Raw genomic sequence first — 26,978 nt, 5'->3', positions numbered from 1 at the left:
AATAATGATATGTTATTTTATTATGGGAATTGAATATTTTTACCTTCCTTGAAAGTATTGCCAGTAAAGACAATATTTATTCATAAAAATAATTTGAGGTTTGACCAAAGTTCCCCTTCTCATCCACAATATAATAATCCTCAGGAAAAAAATTTCTGAGAACGAATGGGAACTGAACAAAATTGGACGGGGCAAAAAACACCGCCACGTGTCATTCAGGCATCACATCTAGATAAGGTGCATTGATAGAGGCCACAAAAACCAATTCATTCATCAAACACTAGAATGCCACCGCCACCGCCACCGCCACCGCAGGCTGGACAAGAAGGGGCATCGACGCCGCGAGTGCTGACCATTCTATCCTACATGCTCGAGAAGCTCGTGAGCCGGAATGACCAACTCCTGGACAACCACGAAAAGAGTACTGGTGGTTTGTGGTTAGGGAGAAGCTTGAGCTCCTTTCATGGCGTGAGACAGCCTGGAATTAGCCTTGAAAAATATATAGAGAGAATATACAAGTATACGAGCTGTAGCCCTTCTTGTTTCGTGGTTGGGTTCGTGTATATCGATCGGGTTCTGCATAAGTATCCCGACTCACTTCTTGTTTCACTCAATGTTCATAGGCTGCTGCTTACCAGTGTTTTGGTGGCTTCCAAGATCCTCGATGATGTGTGAGTATTTTCATTTTTTCCAAAGATTTATCCATTATTTGTTACTCAGTCTAATTCTTTAAATTGAATTAATTTGATCGACTTACTTGGGTTATTTTTTGGGTGCTGAGTGAAAATGTATTTTTAATCAATAGTCAATGAACGTGTCACCCCTTGTTTCAATCTTTAGAAACATTTCTTAATGAAAAAATTCGAATCAAATCTAAATCTTTTGATTATTAATTATAATAATTTCAGGCACTACAACAATGCATTTTACGCTCGTGTTGGAGGAGTGAGCATCACAGAGCTGAACAGGCTGGAAATAGAGCTGCTTTTCCTGTTAGACTTTGGAGTTACAGTGAGCTCCAGGGTTTTCGAAAGCTACTGCCAGCACTTGGAGAAGGAGGTGGTGCTGTGTAATGGGGGCGGCGTCATTGAAAGTCCCGCAACTACCAACAACTGCGCCGATGACATCACCGAGATTTCTGTCGAAGACACAGATTTCCTCATCACCGTCTCTGCTGCTAGTTGACTAGTTATACTTATATATGTATCTAATTGCGATATCTTCATTAGTATATATAATCCTTCGGTTATGGACTTGCAACTAATTCATCAAAACATGAAAATATTGATATTTCATGATCTTACATTTAAAATAACTTTGAATCCAAATTTAAGTTAGTTCTTGCATGCGCCTTTTGCATGCATTTCTTCATGCTGCACACACCAACTGAAACTGTAACGCTCATTTTCTCCACATGTTCTCTTCTTTGAAAGTATCGTTGATCAATCAAAATCTAGGCCAAGAGAGTATTTTAGTTCTCCACATGAAGATCAACATTGTAATGAAAGACTGCCAATTATCCTTAGATGTAGCATTTCGAGAACCGATCCTTGAAATAAAAGCCGAACTACAAAGCTATCTAGGCATCCCCGTGTCCTCACAAATCCTAACAGTTTGGGACTGGTAACTGATCGACGACCTCGATTTATCGGATTATCCACTAGTTTCTGAGGGTACAAAAACTACCCTTTTTATCAAACACGTACATCCCCACCTACCCTAAAACCCAACAACAAGCAAATCAAAGTCACCCCTGCAATTCTCTTCCTGAAAACTCGAAGTAGCAGTCGACAACTACAACACCATAAAGTGCTTAAAGGGAAAGATCCATATAGTCGATGGCACCTCTATAAAGAGCACGACACTATTCTTTTGTGGATTGGAGATGGACGATGATTTCCGAAATTAGACGTCTAATATGGGATTCAACAGTACTTGGAAATCATCGTGCTTTTTGAAAACGATGACCCGAATTATGGTTCAGTCACCAGCAAATATTCTGGGGCTCATCATTCAGACATCGTCTTGCTAGTTGAATGCGGCTAAAATACCGGTCGAGGCGAGCGATACAGAGTCCAGGGTGCGGATTTGCGAGTCAAAAAATAAAATAAAAATAGTTGAGCTATTGAACATGTTGAATTTAATGGGTTTGAAAATTGGGCCGAACAACTGGTTTGTTAATAGCATAGATATCCCATATTAGGCCCGTTGTGAACAAATTGGAAACGGTTACGGCCCATAACGTATAAAGGCAATAAACATTAATTTTTTTTTAAGAAAATCGTTAGTCGCTCCAAAGAAAATATATATGTTGCCAAGTATGCAGGAGCCTCTGACTGCCGCGATCACCTAAATATATGAAACCCTGACCATTTTCAGGGAAGTTCTTGGCAAATGGCTGTCGATCTTGTGGCTCGAATTTCATTTCGATATTTATGTTCAATAGGATGCCGCGTTCTCAACTCCGTTCGTCTCCTCTCTCCAGGATGCTGAGCAGCAGAGTATGCAAAGCACTTGCGATACTTAGTTTTATGATACCGTTTGACTCGTGAGATGGAAGAATGAAAAAAATGATGAAAGATTTAAAAAAATAATATTTTTTTATGGATAATCCGAATAAGAGATTTGTTTCATAAAATACGACTCGTGAAACCGTCTCACACAAGTTTTTGCTCTTGAAAATCTGAATATCATATAGTCGCTAAAAATCACGAAGAAAAAATCTGGCCAGAAAAACATACGTATAAAACATCTGAAGCTGAAAAGTTAATCGAGCATCAAATTACAAAATCAAACATTATAATTTATAATAACATACATCCATCACCAAAAATAAGGGTATATAAAGTTGAGCTTTAAACCACAAATCCATCAACAATATCAAAGGAGAACTGGAGAACTGCAGCTTGATATATATCAGAAATATAAATTTAATGTTTATTGCATTCTGGATTCTCATATTCAATTTTATTTTCCTTAAAACCAAAATGAAAAAAAAAAACAAAAAACAAAATGGGTATCAATCCGAACTATAAATACTAAGAAACGTGAATGGCACCAATAAACATAATAATATATAAATAAGCAGAAACTAACACAGTAAAAAGTTCACGTTAAACAGGCAAATGCCCCATGTTAACACATACAAATGACCAAAAAACAAAAGAAATACTCGAAGATTAGCGCTATGAATCAGAAATCAGAAAGGGCGTGGGTCTAAATCATCCCATTCAGGGATGGGCGCTGATAATGGGACATCAAGAAGCTTTGAGAGTTCTTCATCGAGAAACCTGAAGTCGTCCCGGGAATCCTTGTTCTCTGGGCCTGCAAACAAATAAAATTATATAAAGGTGACATCTATTGCGACACGAGATTGACAGAAACTCGTTCATGAATCAAGTAACACCGAGTCAGGCTACAAATATTTGATGCCATTAGCAGCAATAACCCCAAAGAGTTCATATTTGTCAGCAAACAAGACTCAAATCAATGTTGCTTACCTTGCAGTTGCATTCATCACAATGCAGGATGAAAAATCAATACTGGCATCCAACTGTTTTAATTTTGTAAAAAATTATGCAAATTGTTGTATATAGTTCTTCATGGAGTCCGGGTTGATCGGAGTTAATAAAATTTTGAGCAACCATAAATCTAATTACACTCAAATGTATTGCGTATTTTCTCTGAAATGCTCATGTAAAAGGCAAAACCAAAAAAGAGGAAATTAATTGATTACTCGTCCTTGAACTTCAAAATCCATGAACATGAAAAGAAGGTAGATTCTTATTGGTCTTTAGTCACTTCACAACGATAACGGCAGTATTTCAGCTAAATGAAAATTTTGGAAATTGCATTGATACTATAGAAAAAATATGCATAGCAAAAGAAAGTGAAAAAAATACATCGAAATGGCAAAAACAACAGGAGAGTTATCGTCCTTTGAAAAAATTCAAAGGTGGTTTTGTCATATATTGCAAACTAAAAATTAAATTTCAATCAACACAACCAATTCCCATAACTTGAATTGTACCAAAATCCTTCCTAGATTGCCTATCAACAATTTCCATGGTAATATATATCCGTAAATCATTGTATTACCTTGCAAAAATTCTGATTTCGTCACCTCAAAATCCCCAGCACTGCTATTTGGGGTGGCAATCACATTATCGCTTGAAAAAGGTTCACGAGTTAATGTGACCATCCCTGGTGATTGCATGGATGGAAGGCCTAAAACCCACTTGTTCGGGTCTGGATTGAAGCCAAAATTGAGAAAATTTTCTTGAACTGGATGCGCTAGCAATGAATTTGGTAAGATTTGATTGACAGAAGGCACTGTAACTAAAGTGGGTGAAGAAAATAATTCATTTGAGGCATCTGAGACCATCAATGACAAGGCCATACCACCATTGCTCTCTCGAGCAAACGTCAAATAGTTAGCGGAACATGATTTATCCAGCATGTTCGGTAAAGGATCATTTGGAGATGGTGATACGATGGAATTGGATAGGCATAAAAGATTTGGATCTTGGGGCTGAAATGAAGCTAAATGTGATGAAAATGCTGGTGATGGTGAAGAATTTAGGGGCTGATTCAGTCGAGACATTTCTTGAGGGTAAATTGCCAAACCTGAACGTTGGCATTTCTTCAATCTCATATTCCAGTAATTCTTGACCTCGTTGTCTGTTCTACCTTGAAGCTATATACATGAGAAAGTAAATTATAATGTTGAACCCTTTAGTAAATCCATGATGAAAAAATAACCACAAAAAATAAATATATAATCATCCAAGACAAATTTATAACCTGAGCAGCGATGTGAGCCCATTTGTTACCATGCTCCCCATGAAGCTCAATAATAAGTTTTTCTTCCTCAGCAGAAAATGCACCTTTCTTCAGATTAGGCCTCAAATAATTGGTCCATCTGTTTCTACAGCTCTTCCCCGATTTATCTAGTCCAGATATCTCCTGAATCGAACCCCAATTTCCCTCACCATGCTTTTTTACATACTCCCTTAGGATGTTATCCTCTGATAGAGTCCATGGCGTTTTCTTTAGCCCACGCTCCGTCTCAGCTGTTCCAGATGTAGATCTTGAGCATCCAGATCCATTAAAAGCCATCGACCTCAATACTTCTATTTGTTCTAAAACAGAACAAATTGATAAACAAAAAAACTGGGTTGATTTAGAAAGGGGGAAAGAGAATTCTTGTAGGACAAAAGCTGAGTTGAGAATGGTGGCTGTGGAGGCTGTGAAAGAGCATAAGAACCCTAATGGGACGCGTATAATTTATAGGCAAAAACCTAGTGTTTCTCCCCGACTTGAATGCTAGTCAATACAACGTGTCCATATGAACTGTAAAGCAACCATACAACCAATAACGGGTAAGTCCATTAACACTTTTTGTCTATTGCATTACAGCGGAAAATTTTTTAACGCGATTTCCTCCCTTCCTAGATTTTGGCAATCTTTGACACCATCATATCATACTCAATGTATTCACCCAATAAAAATCAAGTAATTTGTTACCAACAATTTACTAGTTGGATGTGAGGTGGTATATTATTCTCTCAACCTCATTTCCAAGCACCTCAATTTAATTTCGTCCAGTGAACTATCAACCATGATATTTAATCGTTAAAATAAAATTAGTATTGTATGAGATTTAATTACTCAAATCAGCATAATTAACATAAAAAAAAAGCAAACAGTTAATTACAACATGACAAAAGATTTATCTTCAATGGAAAAACTAACCAGCACTCAAACCTTCTTGCTAACTCAACCTGTAGTTCATATTTATATTATCTCTAGCCGGCATCATTTTATCCCAATGGAAAAACTGTCTCCTACATCTGATGCTTCAAGAAAAGCACTAAATCCCAAAGACTGACCAAAAGTGACCCACGCATGGAGTTTATGTTATGAACCATATTTTGACAATTATATCCTCATATAAATCGATACATTAAAAAATGAGGACTTATTACATTATTAATCTTCCCAAAACCCATAGATTTTCTTCAGAATTTGAAAGCTCCATTGGCAAAAATGACATGTTTCTGCTAAGGCAACATGGCAAGGATAAGATGCACAAAAACAATCTTTGAGCCCCAAAATATTTACATATCTAATCAAATTTTATTATGTTGACACCTTTTAAAACGAAAAATTCGTTGAAGGGGGTCACAAAAAGCTAACAAAAAGAATTCTTGAATCAAAAATTTAAATCAAGTGAAAATTAAAATGTTGATAGTATGGATTATGGAATTATGAAATGATATAAAAAAGATTATATGCTAAAAAATAAATCATTATCGGTTAGTCATACAAATTACTTCAAAAACCTTAGTCAATCATTCGCAACACAACTTAATTGTGATCTTGGTTTAAGAGATGATATGTGGAAAAATCGCTTAGTTTGGAGAACTAATATCCGTGCCCCGCCACTAGCGGGAATGTGCTATGACGATGATGATGAAATATACAAATAGAAAAAATAGTTTGGGCGGTAAAGTTATTATAGTAATAAAAAGTTACCACACATAACACGAAGGATAAGAAAGATATTTTGTCTTTTAGAAACAAGAAAGAGAAACAACACATAAACTAATACATGGATTGTTTAAGCCCATGCTCCCAAATAGAACTATCTACTTGTTTACTGACTCTGCAGAAACAAATAAACAGAATCAATCTGCTTTTAAAGCTCCCATACAGTATCCATATATATAACACAAGAAAAAGTCTTTACAAACAAAGCCCGTTTCATTTTATGGAACTAATAAGCCCTAGCTTCACCCAACAGGTTCTCAAAATAATACCCACTGAGATAGAAAATACGTCTGGCTACTTCTCGTTCACAAAAAACATACTTTTCCATGTACTAAAATCCAGGAAAAAAATCCACTGAATTTTCCAATTCCGAATTCCAACTTCAGTTCACTACCTACCACAAATATAATTATTTTTCTTTTGTCAAAATATAATATGATAAATTTCACATAAAAAGTATCAGTAAAACGATCCGTGTTCTCTTTTTATGCATAGAATAGACATTTCACAAAAAAACATGTATTTTTTTCTGAAAGCATATTCATCAAGAATAATTCAAGACCGAGAGAAAACCGTGGAAAGAAGACAGAACTCAGAAGTACTACACAACAGATATATAAGCAATTATAATAGTTTGATGGCAATATAATTTATTCTTTGAAGTAAAAAATGGGTGTAATTCATAACATTTGATTACTAATAAAAAGGAAGAGAGGCGGGGTTACTTCATTGTTGAGTGACCTGCCTCCATATTCCCTCCTTGGTTGTGCTGCTCCGCTGCTCAAACACCAATAGACCAAAGTTCAGGTTTCTTATTTCAGATGACATTCTAATGCCTTATTACATTTATTGAGCTGATTAACCATCTGTCATCGACACACGTGGAAAAACAAGGATTAAATTCGTGATTTGCGCAAAAAGTCACAGCACTTCCTTTGTTTCTTTATGGAGTAAGGCTGACAAATTAAAACAAGTTAATCTTCATATAGAAATATGATAAGGATCTAGATAAAAATAAAATGTCAAGAGTGAGAATGCAGCAAGGCAATTAATGCTTCACGACCAAACAAGAGTGATTCCAAAATATAGCTTAATTGATCTAGAACACAATGTAAAGCGAAAACGTCAATAGTATAAAACTAATTCATTATGGCATTATAATCACTAATAATTATCTTCGTTGGAGATTATCTTCCTAGTAATTTTCAAAAATGGTATTGCCATGGCTTGCAGAGCAATATCTAAATTTCATGGACACTACCAACTTCAACATCTTGAATTACACTAAGTTCAATCGTATATTTGAATATCAAGCATGTTTTGTGAAGGATCTTTTGGTAATATACATTTTAACATAATGAAGATTAGGAGAAATACAAAGAATTTGGATCGGGTTGAAATGAAGTTAAAAGAGATAAAATTAAGGCCATGGTGAAGAACTGAGTGGCTAATGTTCGCAGGATGTCTCTTTAAGGTAAATTGTCAAACCAATATTGTTGATGTCTTTTAAATTCGGTGTTTCCATGAAGCTGAACAATAAATCTTTCTTTCTCAGTACATAATGCATCTTTTTTTATTACGCCTCAGAAGCTTCACCTTTCTAAGTCTACACTGCCCAGAGTTCCCATAATTTGAAGTTTGAACCCATATTCCCTCCATGATGCTCTTTACAAGCTCCACCAGGATCTCATCTTCAGATATAGTCCATGACCCCTTTGTTAGCCAATTCTTGACTATTACAGTCATAATATGATTCCTTGAATTTCCAGTTCAATTGAATCCGTCAACCCAAGTACTTTTATCTGTCATGAATGAACGCTAGGCAATTACTCCAATCATGGATTAGGAACCTTCAAAACTCCAGATAATCAAATAATATTATTCATCCATTCATGCATAACCCCCAGAATGGACAAAAAAAAAACGGAAACATAAAATAATTAATTAAATGGCGAAAAAATTGAACACATCAATTTCAACTCTCAAAACTATTTAGTGGAATTATTTATTCCTCCAAACTATGATTAATTTATTACGTCAAATTATACCATCAATGAATCTCCGATCACACCTATATTTATATATGCTAAAACTTCCATTTGTTTGCATGTTCGATAACATATTTAATCTCATGATAAGAGTCGTGATATCAATTAAAATATAATATGGGACCAATATTCTTGCAGTCATTTAGTGATTGGGTGCGGTTGATAAAATTACTTTATTTGTCATGAAAAATAATTGTCCAAATGCTCAACGATAAATAGCTGATTCCATCTCCTGTTACATGCGTAACATTATTTGATTATAATCCAAATTCCAATAAAAAAGAATCCTCTTAACTCACATAATTAATTTAACATGAGAAAATAAGTGCAAGTCAAACAAGTCGGAAACCATCAAATAATCAATCTAACAATAACAATTCTGATACGCCAACAAAACTCAAACATGTTACGCCCCAAACCTTTAGGAGTAACAAGCTCGGGAGCACAAGATTACAGTAACCAAAAGTACATCATTGGATAATATTCCCATGGTCTGAATAACTTATCAAAATTGCACATCGTGCTTGACTAATCAAATATATTCTATGCAAGCAAATCTCAACTTGAATACCCTAATGAAAAACACTAATATTTCCTAACAAATGAATATGCTCATTCTTTACATAGATTTGACTTATTAGGCCCAAGTCATGTATCAGAGCATAAAACAAAAGTAACAAAACAGAACAGCAGATAAAAAAAGGCGCAATTAATTTCATAGGACTGATCTAAGCCCGGACTAACACAACACATTAGAACGGGATCAAGATTCAAGCATTAGAATCCGTCCAACGGTCATGAAACATCACCAAACTATAACCTAATTCTCTGAAAATGCTTAATCTATTTCTTACGAGACGGTACCTCAACTTTCAGCAGAGATCCACATGGGGGCTCAGGCTCCATGCCTGAGGTTTGTCTTGTAATCCTATTTTAGAAAAATTACACATAAAATTTCATTCCGTGCATACAGCACCGCCGGCCACCTGGAGAGAGAAGTCCGGTAACGTCGGGTGGTACCAGACTCCACATCCCTGGTACCGGCGGCGCTGCTGCCGCTGCCGCTGCCGCCGCACACTTTCCCAAAAGGACACCCAATCGGAGCAGAGGCAGCTCTACACAGTTTGTTTGCCTCCCCCTCGGCGACAACCCAACAAAAACAATAAAGGTGTAATTCGCATGTAAATATTTTTAATGTAATTAACTTTTTAAAAATCTTTAAATTATTTATCATAATTAACAAACAATTTGTTATTTTTAAAATTTATTAAAAATTTGTTTTAAAATATTTTTATTAGATAAAATAATGTTATTTTTGTTCATCTACTAAAATTATCAAATTAATAATTTTTAAAGAGTTTGCGCATTATTGTATAATTATATACATAGTATTATATTTTGTTCGTGAAATTCTTGATTATTTAATACTCTCAAAAAAAATTTTGATTTAATTATAATATAATATCTTATAAATTAAATTAAATATAACTTGAGATCAGTAATACTATTTTTTATACTTAAAAAATATGAAATTTAAAGTGATACAGCTTGATATTATGAAAAACATAACATATAAGTAATAAGTACGCTAAAATAGTGATAGAGTAGATGTGTATAATAAACATTGTTTTAAAAATAGACCTGAGTGGCTGTCGTTGATAAAAATTTGTGCGAGATGATCTCACATGTCATATTTTGTTAGACGGATTTCTTATTTGGATCATCCATGTAAAAATATTACTTTTTATACGGAAAATATTACTTTTTTATTGTGAATATCGATAAATTTAACATGTCTCATAGATAAAAATTTGTGAGATCATCTCACAAAAAACCTACTTTCACACGTTAGGCGGCGACAGACCACCTAGAAAAAGGGTTAGTCGGCGAGGTTGCGCAGTCTTAGGTGGTTAGAGCTTTTAGTTTTATATTTTTTTGGTTTTTTAAAAGTTTATTTTTGTCTTTTAATTTAAAATTTAAATCTAATAAAAAAATGAAAAGTAATTTTTTTTTATAAGACCTAAACCAAAGTCCAATAAGAAATTGATTTGTTGACTTGCCCGAACACATCAAAATTCATATTTATGTGTAATCTAGAATTAGAAAACTTTTCGGGGATGAATTTACATCCGAAAAAGATGAGAATTACAATGATTATATTGACATAATTTAAATAATAAAATAATACCCTACCATAAAAAACAATATCGTTTTATTTTTTTATTAGTCATATTATCTCCACCTATGTCAAAAAATTATTTAATACCAAAAAATAATTTAAAGATATTAATATATAATGTTATTAAATATCATAAAAATTAATTTAAAAATATTGTCTTGGTGGTACCATAAAAGTTTACGCATTATGTTTCTGCAAATGGTAACTTTTTTTCTAACACTACGTTGCTGTCTCCTTCAACAATCGCTGGTCACCACCACTGAGTGATTAGGAAAAAGTAGAACATTTTTACTCTTTCAACCGAAAGTTATGTAAAAAAATCACACTTTCCCATCAACTAACATAGAAGGTATCATAATATATACGATAAACATTTGTTTCGGTCTAGCAAGAAAAAATGGTGTAAAGTGCAACTTCTAACTCGGAAACCCAAAAACATACATAAATTTCGAGAAGAGACTCACTAGAACAAAGTTAACACCAAAGATATACTTTCCGATTTTACACATTGATGAATTAATACAGATCTCTTCGTACACAGTGAGAATTCATGCATAACATGCATGATAATGTAATTATATACACATCAGTTCATCCAGACTAAGTTCAGACTTTGACAAACATGTAACAAAGAATAATAACGGAAAAAGAGGTTTCTTTTTATTGAGTCGGATCATTTATTCACCTCCTCCAAACTAAAATAAATTTCCTATTTCTGTTGCATGGAGTACTCGTACTAATAAAAGCATCATGACCAAATGCTCTGAATCAAAGAAGCATATACGAAGACACACACCCCACACCCGTGTTTGAAAAAAAACCCGAGATTTACCTCAAGGATTGAGACTGTGACTCACTCCAACCTTTTTGTCGAGCTCTCAGCTCCCACATAGCGGTAACTTGTTTCTGATTTAATAAAGCTGCTTCAGCCTTTTCTCTTGCCTCTTCACAAGTCTCCATTCCAGAATTGCATTTATCTGCCTCTTTCTGGTATTGGGAAGTCATCTTCTTAGCTTCAAGCAATGCCATGTCAGCACGTCGTTGATTTTCCAAAGTTTCTGCTTCTCGAGTCTTTAATTCTTCAGATAGTAGTTCGGCAAAGTTCTTTTGTGTATCCTCATTCACTTCTGGATCATGTTTTGCACAATCTATAGATGTAGGGAGATAAAAATGACACGGACGGTAAAATAATTTAACAAAGATACTTTAAATGGAAATGAAACCAAATTAAATGCTACTTAAAATTGATAAAACAGAGACACGAGAAATATACCTGAAAAAGAAGTATTATTCAGTCCTGCAAAAAAAAATAATAGCAATAACAGTGGATCAGCATATGCAAGCTTCGACCAGAAGACCGGACGAAACATGAAGAAGAGAAGTTACGAAAAACAAAATATAAGTTCACATAAAGAAGGTGTCCATTACAAACACTACCAACTCCCCATTAGATTTGATAGCTTAAAAGAAGCCATGAGTATCAACAGCTGTCAACTTGTGACACGTAAATAGCATGAAAATGAAGATACAAAGATACACAGGTATCACAGTATTAAGGTTTTTAGAAGACGCTAAGATGAGTGGTCCCATATAAACATCTTGAGCTCTAACACTTCATTTAATACGTGAAAAACATATACTTTCCAGGGACCTTAACAAGAAACACATGAACAGATGAACAGATCATAGATAGGAACTTATATGCTGGAGTAATGCAGTATTCAACCTTAACTAGGTTGATTGAAATGAATTCACTAAAACGTACTATTTTTCATCTATTTGTATCCTATTGGAAGAAATATAATGCTCATGTCACCGTCAATGATTCGCCACTTTTCTTATGGAAATTACATCTAAAGTTCAATCAAACTTCACGTGATAGTTATAAAAAAATCACATGTAAATTGGCAAGAGTTGTCAATAAAAGAGTGCATTCTCCCTTCTTCAACCACCCCGTTATTTATCTTGTTAGTTTGTATCTATATATTTATTTGTACTTTGTCTAGATTGAATTATAGTGTATGAAGTTTTTTTATACATAAACATTATTAATTACGTATCATATAAAAATTGATGATTATTTGTAATTATATTTCATTATTATATATAATTAATTACATACAAAAAATTGCTAAAAAAAATTCAACCTAGCCACCTCCGGCCTTTTACAACATTGAGCACTGGTACTTTCTTATTTGATCGGCAACTATGAGGCCACCTTATTTGGTTTACTTCTCATGCTTTCTCCTTCACAATTTTACTCGGAATCTTTTTATGAAAAAACAAAATTCGGTGGTTTTATCTCTTACTCACCAGTCACCAGTTCTAACATACTATAAAATTCTTAAATGAAATATCAGATCCATTAAAACTTGATCCGGCCATGAATCCCCTTACTCTCTTGCAGTCAACGGAATTTAAGAACCGGAAGGCAAAAATAAATTCACAGCAAAAGAGCTAATACTCACAGTCGGTGGACCATGTCACTAGATTTTTCAAGAGGTTCAACAGATCTCAAAATCCTCTAATTCCAAACCATGAGAAAAAATCATTTCATCAACATTTGAAACAATTAAAAAGGGGGTAAAAATCAAAGTGAGCATAACAATTAACAAACAAGCCCCAAGAACTCAAAGCCTCAAACCGAGAGATCTCAACAGATCGAACATGAAGTGTACCTTGGGAAATGGATAGAAGAGGCTGAAAATCACAGTCGCAGTCACAGGGTGGACAATTCTGGGAAGACGAGTGGCTGACGGCAGCGATTCCTTCCTTCAAGTGCCAATATAGAGGCGGCACCACTATGTATCCGGCCAAGCATACTGCCATTATCGCGAGAGCTGCCTTCACAACCCCAGTTCTCATTGCCATATCACAATTCTCCCTCGAATCCAAGCAAATAGAATAAGATCGATACCAAGATGTGAATATGATTATGATTTTATGTTTGCGCGTCAGCTTTGGAATTTTTATTATAAATATTTTATTATTAATCTATATAGAATTTAATAATTATTTATATAAAGATTTTAGAAGTACTAAAATAACCCGAAGTTCGTATTATTGACAAAAATTTATGTGATACGATTCACAAATCGTATTTTGTAAGACATATCTTTTATTTGGATCATCCACAAAAATATCATTTTTTATGCTAAAATTATTATTTTTTTATTGTAAATATCTATAGGATTGATCTATTTCACGGATAAAGATTCGTGAGACCGTCTAACAGAATACCTACTCAGTCTAAGCTGGGTGCTATCTACTTGTTGGCTTGACTTACTTTATGTTTCATAAAAATGAAATGTCAATCTGAACCCAAGATTCATTTCCGTAAATAAATATTAATTTTTTTAGCATAAAAATATTTGACATTTTGAGCAAGGATAAGCACCCATTTTGAAATTTTAAAAAAAAAATTCTTTAAATTTTATTAATATTTTCTTCGAGACGAGTGAAAATAAAGTTTTCTAGATTAATACACTAGCATCAATGCCGCATGGCTGCAAAAATTTTCAGGACAATAAACAACCTCTGAAAAGAAATATCACAAGTTAGCATCTGGAGATCTTCTCATGCTCATCTTTCTAACAACTTCTTTATAAGCATCATTTGCAGCTCTGTTTAATGCAATCTCCTTCTTTTCATGGCAGATACCTTTACCTTTGAGTTGATTATTGACAAAAACTTTGTAAGTACCGTCTTGCGACCACAGATCCACGAGTCGAACTTTCAGCTTGTATTTTTGGCATATCTCAAAAAGCTTCTTCACTGCATTTGCTTGAAGACTTTCAGGAGTTATCATGGGTTTAAGTAGATAGCTGGCAATCTGCACAAACCAGCCAACTGTATTGCCATGACAGAAAGGTAACGCGCATACAAGATTAACGACTCTTTTCCCGTGACTAAGTAAAATGAGATTTCTCACACATCCAAAGGAGAATTTGAAAGTAAACTCATGATTGAGGCAAAGGAATCACCTCCCATGTCGTATCAATAGAACAATTGCTATCGATGAAGACAGCCCCTACGGTGGATTCAACGACATCCGCAAGCACCTTTGGAGCATCAATTAGTCCATGTGAATGTACAGGATGTTTAGGAAGAACGTCAATAAATGACTGAATCTGCAAAAGTATACGGTTCAGTACTGTTAAAAATACTGACAAGGTATAAAATTAAAAAAACAATCAGAATCCCCAAAAAAAAAGTCGAGGCAAACATTAGTAGGCAATATCATCCTTGAGGTACCTAATCAGATATACATAGCAAGCAAGAGTGAGAGATTTTCAGTACAGCTTATTAAAGATGATCATCTCCCCCAACACATTGCTTTCTTTACGTTATGCTGCGTTCTAAGTGATAAGACCCACATCAGATGGTCATCGTATTATTGATATTAGGGCAGTGACTGATTTTCATCAATGCAAGTTTGCATAATACAGGTCTCGAGATTAACAGTGCCACATCACATTCTATCAGCTGGACTTTGAGGTATCAAGAATAGACTATAAATCATCATCAGTCCAGAAGAGAAGAGATCTGGCCTTCTATATTTTTATATCAATGTCATGTTTATAGGTTGTTTAGTATGAGAATGGCCTTCTTTTATTGAATGGTCAGAATGGTGTATGATACAACCACTGACCAAGACATTATTAGATTCTCGACGACAACTTACAAAAGTCTGCTTCCTCACAGGTCTTCATATTAGGCAATAATCTTTTCCAAGAAATGAATCTTTCTGAATCCACAAGGCATCTGAAAAATGTGAAGGGGGTATTATCATGGCATCTGAATCCACATGTTGAGATGTCAGTTATTCAAATTGCTGAATATGTATTTACATGTCAGATTAAAGGAATTGCTATTGAAATGGAATATGATTCAGTTAAGTCCATCATGCACCAAACTGACACCTCAAATTTTTACTTCAATCACCCCAAGAATAGATAGCTACCTTGCTCGTCCCACATGCCACTCTTTGTCTCATTTTCCCATGTTGCGCTACCTGGCATCACCACCACAGTAGCCCAACAGCACAAAGTAATCCATAAACTCGCAGTCATGCCCTCTGACCCTGACTTTTCCCTACTCCTTACAGCACTGCTTCGCATCCCCCCACCACCTTGCAGTTGCATCTCAAGTGAGGGAATAGAGAGAATTGCAAGTAAAGAGAGGATGATGGGAACTTAGGACATGGAATGCAGCAAAAAATTTATGGAACAAGTACTGGAAAATTTGCAGAAAAAGTTGATCAAAAGTTCAAACTGGGAACATAAAAGGCAAGAACTTACTCGTTTTTTAAGGACTGGATTCTCATGACGAATATATAGATGAAAGTTGTGCTGGACAGCCGCACGTGCAAGCTTCTCGGTGTCAACATTGGCAGCACGAAGAGGAGTTAATGACCCTGGTGGGAGGTCTGGGTACATGGAGAATTGTTCTTTTGCAACTAAGAGATTAAGCACCGAGTCACCTACATACTCGAGACGTTCATACGACACACAGTCCTTATGATATGATGGATGCGTAAATGCTTGATCCAGTAAACTATGGTTATTGAAACTGTAACCAATAATCTTCTCAACTTCTTTGAGACTCGGCAATGGTTTAATTTCAGCTTCGGCCTTGGTGCCGCCGTTCAGGTAACTATTCAATATATTTCCTGGCAGAAAGTATACTCGCCATTTAAGAGGAAATTCAAAAAGCTCAGACCTTTCAAAGAAATCCACATTTAGACCAAAATATCACTGAACATAATGGTAAAAAGTTAAAATCTTTCAATTTCCTTTTCCATCAAAAGTTCTTTGATATGTGAATTGCCCCTACTAATTTTATTTTATTTTACATAAATCATGCTACAAAACAAATTCCTGTATTCATTTCATTAGCACAGCCACCACAATGAGGTATCCTCAGGAAAAAAACAAATTGGCAAGCGGCGGAACGCTTAGGGAGTTGTACGCAATGCATGCTAATTTGCACCTCAGACGGTCGATAAACACCATCCCATCTCCCAAGTTTTCTCACAAATTCAGCATACATAAAGGGATTAAAAAGAACATACCATACTAGCGGAGGCGTCGAGTGAGAGCCCAAGTCTTCGCGAGAGACATCAAAGACTCCAACCATGATGCCATTTGAGAATAATTCGAGCTTTTTTTAATGGGATTTTGACTATTCATTCAAATGGGAAAAACAAGAGCAAGGAGCACCATTTGGGAAGTGGAGCAAACTTGCTGTTTTGGCGGACATCGGATCGATCGGTTTACACTGTGAAATTTCTCTCATTCAACTTTGCCCCCATGCCGGCAGCTTGCAAATTAAATATCTTTAAAAAATTCAATCAATTTAAGTTTTGTAATACAAGACAATCAGGTTATTCAGTGATTTCCTAAAAAGTTTAAGTTAAATACAGTGTATCACAGTTCTAATAGCTAAATTAATGGCATATGTTTAAAAAACGAAGAGAAGATTGTATAATTAATTAAAAATAAAAATGCATGATTCTGATTTAAAAAAGAAGAGAATATTTTATAATGTATGATTTTTCTAAACAAAGTTGTGCATTTAAAATTTTCGGCACAGACTCGAAGAACATCATTCAATTCATAGTTTTGAGTGGGGGAAAAAAGCGTTGGTATGGCTTATCATGTTATCTTCACTTATCCATTTAATTGGAAAAAAAACAAATATATCATCCATTTTCATGACCTCTATAAAATTATTTATTTATTATAGATCATGAATATTTTAGATGAAACAGAAGATAGATACTACTGGATCTCGAACTTCCTATCTCCGTCTCGAATATTTCACCCTACATGTGGGGACAGTACCCTCATGTGTAGATCAAATGTCCAGATTTAGCCACAAGTACATAGGATCTACTATTTTTTTTTTAAATCACAAATGTGGTTAAATCTGGACCATCTAAATCTTGTGGGGGCAGTGCCCCACAGGTAGGATCGAACGAACCCAAATTTAAGATCTTAACTATACTCGCTAAAGTGATAAACCAAGATTGAACATAGCTAATATAATATTTACAGACTCTTCAACAAACATAGCTAATATAATATTTAGAGACTCTTCAACACTATTAATAGAAATTTTAATCGAAAGTGCACACACATCTCACAGTGTCCTTTATTTCATTATCTTTGTACAACAGTCATTGCTCTGCACTTCAATGGAGGACATATATTACAAAAGACACTCAAGTGGCCGTCTTGGAACCGAGTGTCCTAGACAGCTCTTTCATCAGAGGTCTCTCTTTGAAGGATTCTTCCCTTTCCAAATGCCATTTCTTTGACATGTCTTCGGTCTAAAATAAGACAACATATAAATGCAAAAAAGATCAGCAATTTTTTACGCCATTACTATTTCCTTTCACCTAGAGTATCTTCATGTAACACGTACCCAAGTTCGGTATGGGGCCAATTGCTCCCTAATCGTTTCAAACCTTGGTTGAAAGAAATCCTTCCCTTTAGTCCGCAGGTCATCAGTCTGACAAGATAGAGAAATTCCATGAAAAAGGAGAAAGAGCAAGCGAGGGACAGGTGCTGACAAAAATATTTGATCACCGACTTGGGACATCTGTTCCAGGTATTCGTGTCTAAGACCTCAGCAAATTGACTCATAGTTCATATTATTTACGTTCAAATGATATCATATAGAAATGACTGTAACTTCGTTCAAACCATCTATCTTATGTAGGTGTTCGAGCGAGCATGTTCATATCTGTGCAAGAACATACATTAATCTCCACAGACGATGGATGATATATGAAATAAAATAACATATAGTATCAGATAGAAGCACAAAAAATGAACCATGTTATGAACAGACACAATTATCGTGCTCAAGCACGACCTCGTTAGTCAAGGATCTAAGAAATGGACACTCGTTATATTTGTAAACGTTATAGTTCAAATCATCAACTTGATGTCCCCCTCCACAGAATATATATTATATGTTCCAAGCTTGTCACCTGTATTTTACCAAGAATTTCTTAATGGAAGAAATAAGCTGTAACATCTTCCTCGTCATTTTATTTTAACAATCAAATGCCAAATACCTCACTTCCAGCTATTTCAGAGGAAGTTTCGAGAAAGGCTATCCAAGAAAATCTTATAAACTAATAAGTTATCCATGAAAATCATAGAAGTTAAAGTATAAAACGCTGAGGCCTAAACAATAAAAGCATAAAGAAACAAAACTAATTGATTCATTCAGGGGCCTTTTCAAGGGCTGGGAGAAATCTATACTTACATTGTGCACCTCCAGTTTGGATGCTGCAACCCCAAAGATCAAGACACCGCTGCCAAATACAATTGCGGTGGCGATTGCAAAAGCTGATCCGACTGTCATAAAAGGAAAAAACAACAGAAATAAATAAACTTGGAGGAAAAAAGAGTTCTTTAAATATAGATTATGACAAAAAGGGCTCCAAGATCATGAAAATGGATGAACCATCATTCGCTTATATCCAATTTAACAGAGGTGATCCATCCCCTTCTTCCTTCATTTCCCAATATATACGCATTGAGAAAGCTTATAGTTTGTCCCTGTACCCACCCTATATTCATTTTCTAGATCGACTCCAAAACAGAAGCATGAAGTAATTAATGGATTGTCCATAATCATCAGTAGCATTTTTGTTATATACATATGCTGATCAAATTTACCAAGGCAGTCTAGCACAAAGTGCAGAACGTAATGAATTACTATTGAGAATTTCTAAACTTTATATTTCATGTTTTAATTGAGACCTCAAAGTTGAACTCAGCTTGCTATGTCAAGAACTAAAGTTGAAGCATGAATTGCTAATCAAGAACAATTTTGAGTACAAAAATTGGCACATGAGTGCTTTCTAACCATATTCTGCAACTTTAATTGTCACAGCTAACTAATGCCTGAAATTTCAGATAGTCCGCCCAAAAAATAAAATGTGATGTCCCAAGGTCCATATTTACTGAGCTGTCTCTATTGATGTAAATAATTGTTGAGAAGTTTTTTCATTGGGCTGTGACTATAAAGGATTAAGCGCATGATCCATGGGTTAGTTCTTTCCCCCTCAAAGAACTTAAAATCCTGGTGACGAAAAAGATAAGGCATTTAATAGTTGCAAGTGAAGGGTGAATTTTAAAATGGAAGAGGGGATACAGACCACCTAAAACAAGACATTTGGTGGAATAACAGCGTTCATATTTCCATTATCCCACGAGTTTTCAGGTTATATTTTTTACATTTCCGTCCCACCTGTGACATAATTTCTTCTGATGGGATCAAGTTTTATTTTGTTTTTGATAATCAATAGTCAGAGAACCTAATTGAAATCACATAATTAGATTGCTAAAACATATGAACCAGATAAATCTAATTGTATACACTCTAATGAATTTCAGTACGCCATAACTGAATTTATAACTACGCCTTACTTTGAGAAAGCCCTGCAGCTGCAGCCTTCAACTTCTCGGGATTGATAGGTGTGTACTTGTCATGTCTTAAGTCATTAGCTGTTGATGGTACAATCGAGCTTTCCATACTAGGCAGCTGCCACCTGAATCACTTTCATTTCATTCCATGAAAATATTCAGCGTTTAACACTCGACAGTTAAAAAAACAGCATTTGCAACGGGAATCCCCAAGCAATCGGGGCTAGAGATGGTGGATTCAGGGAAGCCATCATAAGATGATGTTAGTCCTTCTCCAACCGGGCGACATTTTGGCACCGGCCTTTGTTGGAGCAGGACTACAGTGCTGTGCCGCCCTGAAAAATTCTAATTGCACACATATGACCATGAGGCCGGTATCAAGAATCAAAGAGCATTTGCGAGCATGAAAATGTGAAGGATGAATGACGAATTAAGTACAAATTAACGCAATGCTTCATTAAAGAAAGCACAATTCCACAATCCACTGTTCCACACAACCCAAAACCATATAAATATATCGAAATTCAAAACAGGGAAAAAAAACTACAGATCAAAATAAAGATCAAACCTTTTAGGTCCAAACGTGACCTGGGGAAGAGAAACATAAGCCCTGAGAGGATTAAGCGCGTCAGCGGACAAAACTGAAACCCTGCCGCTTTTCGGGTTCGATTGCAGGACCCATTTCGAGGCTGTGGATAAGGAAGAAGAATTCGAATTATCCAGCGAAGACTGGAAAATCTTTGGCGGCAGAGAGTGCCTCAAAACCTCAGGAAGAACATCAGCTGTAGTTTCATTTGTTATGGATGATGATGCGCCAGCTTCATTGTTTTCTCCGATTGGTTTAGGTAATTTGGTGTTTTTTTGGTTTTGAAGGAATCGGGTTACGGTTTGTTTGGATTCTTGCAAGAAATAAGCGCCCTCTATGCTTGCTAATCTCCCCGCGAGGAAACTCATCTCTCCCTGCGATCTTTCTTCTTTCTTGGTCAAAAATATATATTTGGAATTTTTATATGTCGAACAAAATTTGTTCTCCGAGGAAACATGTCAGAAGACTTTGCTTCGGACAAGGTTGTACATTTTGACAAGAGATTGATCCTTGGACCCCGATCATTTTTTATTTTTTCTTGGGGGTGAAGTTTTTTTTTTTTAATATAATTGAACAGATTTATTTTTCTAAATATCCGATTTTTTGGTTTGTTCGACTTGCAAATCAAGTGAAAAAGAAGAAGCAATTGGTTTTCTGTTATATAATATTTGTTATCAACAAATATATCTTTATCTATGATGGAATCGTGTATTTTTTAGTATGTTTATTGTGAGACGGTCTTACGAATCTTTATATGTTAGATGAGTCAACTCTATCGATATTCACAATAAAAATTAATACTGTTAGCATAAAAATTAATATTTTTTCATGAATGACTCAAATAAGATGCGACCCGTGAAACCGTCTCACACAAGTTTTTACCATTTTTTAAATATTTATTTGGATAAGTTCTTCAATTATTATGGAAAGGACAAAAACTTATGTGAAAGGGTCTCACGAGTATTATTTGTTAGACGGATCTCTTATTTGAGTCACTCATAAAAAAGTATTACTTTTTATTCTAAGAGTATTACTTTTTATTGTGAATATGAGTATTGTTGACCCGTCTCACAGATTATGATCTGTGAAACAGTCTCACATGAGACTCACTCCATGAAAAGAATCTTGAACTAAGGGATTCTAGAATTATTTTGGCGAAAATCTTGAAATGAAGGACAATGTTTTTATTGCTTTTGAAAATAGTTCGGACTCTTGCCGTCTTGTTTCTTTGAGAAATAATCTTTACATTATTGGAACAATATTTTTAATTTGGCAGAGTCTTTTAACTTTTGAATTCATTCAAACGAGTTTGAAAAAATACTGAAATAACGAAATATCGAAAAATCGTATCGAAAAAAATACCGAACTTACCGAAAATTTCGGCATACCGAAAATTTCGGTATACGTATCGGTACAGAATATTTTTTTCGGTATTTCAGTATATACCGAAATATCGAAAATAATTTTATATTATTATTATTTTTTAAATTTAAGTTCGGTATACCGAAAAAATGTGGGTATACCGAAAATATACCGACAATTTTTTCGGTATACCGACAAAATTTTATGTGTCGGTACGGTACCGGTATGAACTTTTTTCATACCGAATGTGCGGTATCGGGGTTTTTAAAAAAAATAATTTAAATTTTAAAATTAATTTAAAAACTAATTTAAAAAAAAAAGTCTTTCAAAACTAATGTAATCCGCGCTTACGAAGCGCGGACGCTGATCACGTGGAGCAGCGTCCGTGCTTCGTAAGCGCGGAGGCTCCAGCCACATAAGCGCGACGGAAGATTTAGCGACAGAATTTATCCCACAAACCGTTGCTAATATCATATCCGCGACGGTTTTTACAAACCGTCGCTCATTTGAATCGGCGACATATTAAAATCGTCGCTAATTTCACTCAATTGAGCGCGTCTAGCATATTTTTTTACAGCAGCAGGGTCACTATACTAAAAGAATGGTTGGGACAACAAACATCCATCATGTTCGTACTTTGGATACCCATATAACCATCGAAGGCTGTTGAAGTATCCACAACCCCTTTACGGGCTCCGTAACAAGAAATGATATATTCTGTTAAAGAGAGATAACTCTTCTATAGAGTTCATTAATATCCGAGCTTCGAGGAGAACAAAAAAAAGGAGAAAGCACAAATAGAGATAGCAGAGGCCTGGGATGCCATACTATTTATGCAAGTAATAAGAGGTTGCATGTTAGTAACTCAGTTTGATTTTTCCAGAATGTATCCTAATTTTTGGCCTAATTCTTCTTCTGATGGTCGATTCAACCTCTGATCAAAAAGATATACCTTGGTTATATTTCATCTCTTCAACAAGTTTAGTGAAGTGGGTCTATTTGTTTCTGTCCATAGGTTTTTTTGCTTTAAACTCATTTGATAATTTTGTTTTATTTTATCTGAGAATTTCTTGTATGTTCCGTTCAAGAATTAAACAAGGTTTTGTACTGAAAACAGACGGAATCCTAGGATTCCGTCTTGAGGAGGATTCCAATTTCGCATCTTAACTTAAATGAAATGAGGGGACTTTAATCGGCAGTATTCTATTAATTTGATAGTATGGTAAGAAAGAAATAGATGAATCCTTCTTTCTACCATACTATCGATCTCTTATTCTATAAAGTTTTAATCTAGAATCAAGATAGATTCTATAGATCAATCTACAAATTCTGATCATGTAATATATTCTATTAATTCCATATATTGTATGGAATTGACATAATCAATATTATATTCGATGGATAATCTTTTTTTTATAGAAAAAAGAAAGAAATTTTTTTCGATAACCTCTAGCCAAGCCTCCTACCCCTCAGAGTTAATCGGGAAAGGGGTTATGGATTAGGGGAAATAGAGGTCTGTACTAGATAGTGATTTATCTTTTTCAGTGATTTCTCCCTTTCTGTTTTATCTCTATAAGGACGTGCGTTCCGAGGTGTGAAGTGGCAGAGAAGGAATGTCATAATTGGGGTTCTTTGTTGATTAAAAACTTTATCCTTGAATAAAAAAAGGCTTTTTAGACGAATATCATGCAAATAAAAAACATCCCCTGGATAAGCTTCGCGACCAGGAGGATTCTAATTCCTTTTCCTAATAAAGAAGAGGATCGTTACATGTATGTAACTCAATTTAGTTGGAAATTTTTGAATGGTATTGCTTATTTAGCAATATGTTATTTATAATCCACGGGGATTGGATTGATAATAAAATAGAATCCTGGGTCGCGAACAGTGATTCGATTGATGCATCGAAATAATGAGTCACCATTGATATCGACACATCTGAGATCGCCAAATGTTTGGGAGTTCCTCTATTCAATCCCGTGCATAATATCTCTAGAGTAGGGTCTTTTGAGACGGTCTCACGAATCTTTATCTGTGAGACGAGTTAACCCTATCTGGGCAGCGTCCGCGCTTACGAAGCACGGACGCTGCTCCACGTGAGCAGCGTCCGCGCTTCGTAAACGCGGATTGCATTAGTTTTGAAAGACTTTTTTTTAATTAGTTTTAAAATTAATTTTAAAATTTAAATTATTTTTTAAAAAAACCCGCGGTATCGATATCGGTATGGAAAAATTTCATATCGATATTTTCGATATGATATACGGTACCATAGTTCAGTACGATATACCGTACCGTACTCACCCCTATTCATTCTCTCTCTTCTTGTTTATTTGAGGATGAATCTTGCATTTTTGCTACAATTTAGCCGACATTTTGAGTTGCTACAATCACTTGGCAAGGAAGGGTTTAATTATCTCCATTTTTGTGTGTATAGTGCGGGCCATATGCGGGCCTTGATGATAATAAAAAAAGGTTAAAAATTGTACCAAACAAATGATTGTGGCTGATTATTTATTAATCCACTTCTTATCATTCAAAGCAAACACACCCTGAGTGTGTTATCCTCTTTCACATGTATAGTAGTTGAATTGATCAATCAATTAATCACAAAAACTATTATTACAAATATAAATAAAAGCAATAAATATTCGAAGAATTATAATTAAAAAAAATCAAAATAAGGTTGCATTTAGATGAATATATTTAAAATAAATGGATTTTGATTATATTTTAATGGTTAACTATAAAACAAAAGATGAAATTATAAGTCCATAACTTACTTAATTACACAATTGTTATACAAAGTAGAATGAATTTTAAACCCTTCTATTATTTGGTGAACTTGAACCATCATAGTTAACATGAAATATTATATAAATATTGAGGATGTGCATTTGAAGTTTATGATATTCTTTATTTGAACTATAAAATACATTTGAAATATAAACACAAACTAAAATAAATGAGTGATAGAAAATTTGTTTTTAACACATGAATTAACTATTTTATTAAAAAAAATCTATATTAAAATAGAGTTTTGAGTTGGTCATAAATAGTTAGATGTGTAATTTAATCCAACACCAAAAATTTCCTAAGATTTGATATATTTCAGTAAATTAAAATAAATTTAAATTTGTATAATATTTTAAAATACTATTATTATGTTATAAATTTCCTATCCACGATGGTTGCTCGAAACTAGTTTGGGCGTTTCCAAAACACTAGGGACTTGATTTAGAGTTAACTGGAAATTGAGGGGCTCATCGAGAATTACTTCTGTCAGACTGGACCGAATGAGAATAAACGTTAAACCCCTCTGATTAACAGATAGACGCGGGCTGTGGGTTTTGCTGATATTTTGTTCTTTTCGGGAGCTGAAGATTTGCAATAAGACGAGGCCTGCTTTTTCATTTCGAGCAATCGCGAAGAAGGGTAAGAATTCGACATTTTTTAGTTCCAATTTACTCGGCAATTTGACGAGCATGAAAATAAGGGATTGCCGAGTTGAAATTACTTTTTTTTCCGGGGAAAAAATTAGGCATCGAATTGAAGGAATTTGTGTGTTAAGAGTGTTGGATTCCTGTACTGTGTACGCATATCTGGTCCAGATTCTGACTAGGAATGTTGTTTCAGTTCATGGATAGAATTGATTGGTGATTTCATTTCTTACTTTTTTCCTGGAATGGGTATTTGAATTCTTATGTGGTAGTCTTGTTTGATTCATTTGCGTGAAAGTGATGAACTTCTTGTTTCTTTAGAATCTGCACACCCAGTAAGATTCGGTTTTGAAATAAGTCTTTGCTCTAACATCGGTTAATCCGAGCTTCAACGTGTGGCGTTAGTTTGCTGTTTCACCAAAGCTTCAACGTATTGGAGTTCATAATTTTGTGTCAGTAACTGCAGATTAGCATTAAGAAAAAAATATTATTTTCTTTTTGGCCTCCATGAACTTCATATTCTTGATGCTGTAAGAATTTACGTTGCAGTTGTTTGTTTGATTTAGGCAAAAGCTTCATTAAATAAAGGTGCAAAATCCAACTTATTATATTGGTTGTTGAATGTTTATTTGCCAATTCTGCAGGATTACCCATTCCATAGGTTTGTGTTGTCAAACTCTAAGAACACGCAATGACCAGCATTACGGTGGGTCCATCCCTTACCTCCTTCACCACAAACATAACCAGGACACATCATAAATTTTCAAGCACCAGTCTCGCAAATTGTCGAGGCATACGAGCTATGAGGATAGAGAAGTCACTGGAGGAGCTCTACAACGTGAGAGTGGAAAGGAAGGTGTCAAAAGACAGGTTATCGGAGCTTGGCGTTTCGAGGTGGTCTGTCTGGAAGACAGGAAAATGCAGGATTCCATGGGACTGGCACGTCGATCAGCTGGTTTATGTCGAGGAAGGGGAAGTGAGGGTCGTGCCTCAAGGGAGCAAGCGGTACATGCAATTCTTGGCTGGGGACTTGATTCGGTATCCGAAATGGCTTGAAGCAGATCTTTACTTCAATGATTTTTATCAGGAGCGGTATAGCTTCAGAGCTTACGGTGATGATTAGCATGAATGCTACATGTTTCTTCAATGCAACGTAGATTGTCTGTGGTATTTCTTTTATGAAAAAACAAAATATGTACGTACTTCGTATCGTTCCTTCAATATATTGATCCTTTTGGCAAGAAATCATTAAATAATTGCTAAAAATTAGGATATTATCGAGTCTCGTGACAAAATTTGAGAGAATCGTTGTGTGAAATTCCTAGAATAAATTTGAAAAAAGTTCTAAATCCTGAACTCTTTTAAATT

At 35.0% G+C, this 26,978-nt stretch overlaps 6 protein-coding genes across 22 annotated transcripts; 2 read left to right on the top strand and 4 right to left on the bottom strand.

Moving 5' to 3' along the window:
* The first annotated feature begins 268 nt into the window (after positions 1 to 268).
* Positions 269 to 1,238, top strand: LOC140841866 (cyclin-U1-1-like). Its single transcript, XM_073209583.1, has 2 exons — positions 269 to 671; positions 909 to 1,238. Exons 1-2 carry the CDS (start codon positions 286 to 288, stop codon positions 1,183 to 1,185), a joined length of 663 nt encoding a protein of 220 aa, XP_073065684.1. The 5' UTR covers positions 269 to 285; the 3' UTR covers positions 1,186 to 1,238.
* Positions 1,239 to 3,052: 1,814 nt separating this feature from the next.
* On the bottom strand, positions 3,053 to 9,763 carry LOC140841783 (uncharacterized). Of its 16 annotated transcripts, none has more exons than XM_073209450.1 (6): positions 9,465 to 9,763; positions 8,149 to 8,354; positions 7,278 to 7,332; positions 4,804 to 5,172; positions 4,099 to 4,696; positions 3,053 to 3,324 (listed from the first exon to the last, which is right to left on the bottom strand). In XM_073209450.1, the coding sequence occupies exons 2-6, from the start codon at positions 8,178 to 8,180 to the stop codon at positions 3,200 to 3,202; spliced, it is 1,179 nt and encodes a 392-aa protein (XP_073065551.1). In that variant the 5' UTR covers positions 8,181 to 8,354; positions 9,465 to 9,763; the 3' UTR covers positions 3,053 to 3,199. The 16 variants fall into 16 exon arrangements, with proteins under 16 accessions (XP_073065551.1, XP_073065559.1, XP_073065586.1 ...); XM_073209458.1 differs by having other exon boundaries at positions 7,278 to 7,329; XM_073209485.1 differs by having other exon boundaries at positions 4,804 to 5,141; positions 7,278 to 7,329.
* A 1,490-nt stretch (positions 9,764 to 11,253) lies between these two features.
* Positions 11,254 to 13,733, bottom strand: LOC140841773 (uncharacterized). Its single transcript, XM_073209438.1, has 3 exons — positions 13,458 to 13,733; positions 12,053 to 12,076; positions 11,254 to 11,927 (listed from the first exon to the last, which is right to left on the bottom strand). The coding sequence occupies exons 1-3, from the start codon at positions 13,648 to 13,650 to the stop codon at positions 11,608 to 11,610; spliced, it is 537 nt and encodes a 178-aa protein (XP_073065539.1). The 5' UTR covers positions 13,651 to 13,733; the 3' UTR covers positions 11,254 to 11,607.
* Positions 13,734 to 14,237: 504 nt separating this feature from the next.
* Positions 14,238 to 17,239, bottom strand: LOC140841758 (ribonuclease 3-like protein 3). Of its 2 annotated transcripts, none has more exons than XM_073209421.1 (4): positions 16,853 to 17,239; positions 16,080 to 16,450; positions 14,763 to 14,909; positions 14,238 to 14,611 (listed from the first exon to the last, which is right to left on the bottom strand). In XM_073209421.1, exons 2-4 carry the CDS (start codon positions 16,215 to 16,217, stop codon positions 14,330 to 14,332), a joined length of 567 nt encoding a protein of 188 aa, XP_073065522.1. In that variant the 5' UTR covers positions 16,218 to 16,450; positions 16,853 to 17,239; the 3' UTR covers positions 14,238 to 14,329. The 2 variants fall into 2 exon arrangements, with proteins under 2 accessions (XP_073065522.1, XP_073065530.1); XM_073209429.1 differs by lacking the exon at positions 16,853 to 17,239 and adding an exon at positions 15,743 to 15,910 and having other exon boundaries at positions 16,080 to 16,218.
* Positions 17,240 to 17,856: 617 nt separating this feature from the next.
* On the bottom strand, positions 17,857 to 21,279 carry LOC140841752 (uncharacterized). The gene is made up of 5 exons (XM_073209409.1): positions 20,794 to 21,279; positions 20,229 to 20,350; positions 19,060 to 19,151; positions 18,208 to 18,294; positions 17,857 to 18,112 (listed from the first exon to the last, which is right to left on the bottom strand). The coding sequence occupies exons 1-5, from the start codon at positions 21,177 to 21,179 to the stop codon at positions 18,005 to 18,007; spliced, it is 795 nt and encodes a 264-aa protein (XP_073065510.1). The 5' UTR covers positions 21,180 to 21,279; the 3' UTR covers positions 17,857 to 18,004.
* Positions 21,280 to 25,449: 4,170 nt separating this feature from the next.
* Positions 25,450 to 26,884, top strand: LOC140841741 (uncharacterized). The gene is made up of 2 exons (XM_073209396.1): positions 25,450 to 25,605; positions 26,255 to 26,884. The coding sequence occupies exon 2, from the start codon at positions 26,302 to 26,304 to the stop codon at positions 26,731 to 26,733; it is 432 nt and encodes a 143-aa protein (XP_073065497.1). The 5' UTR covers positions 25,450 to 25,605; positions 26,255 to 26,301; the 3' UTR covers positions 26,734 to 26,884.
* Positions 26,885 to 26,978: the final 94 nt, after the last annotated feature.

Source organism: Primulina eburnea, chromosome 1, assembly GCF_022965805.1.
Source record: "Primulina eburnea isolate SZY01 chromosome 1, ASM2296580v1, whole genome shotgun sequence".
In the NCBI taxonomy this organism is placed as follows: domain Eukaryota; kingdom Viridiplantae; phylum Streptophyta; class Magnoliopsida; order Lamiales; family Gesneriaceae; genus Primulina; species Primulina eburnea.
The sequence above is the reverse complement of the archived record's forward strand: the minus strand, read 5'-3'. Positions and strand labels throughout refer to the sequence as shown.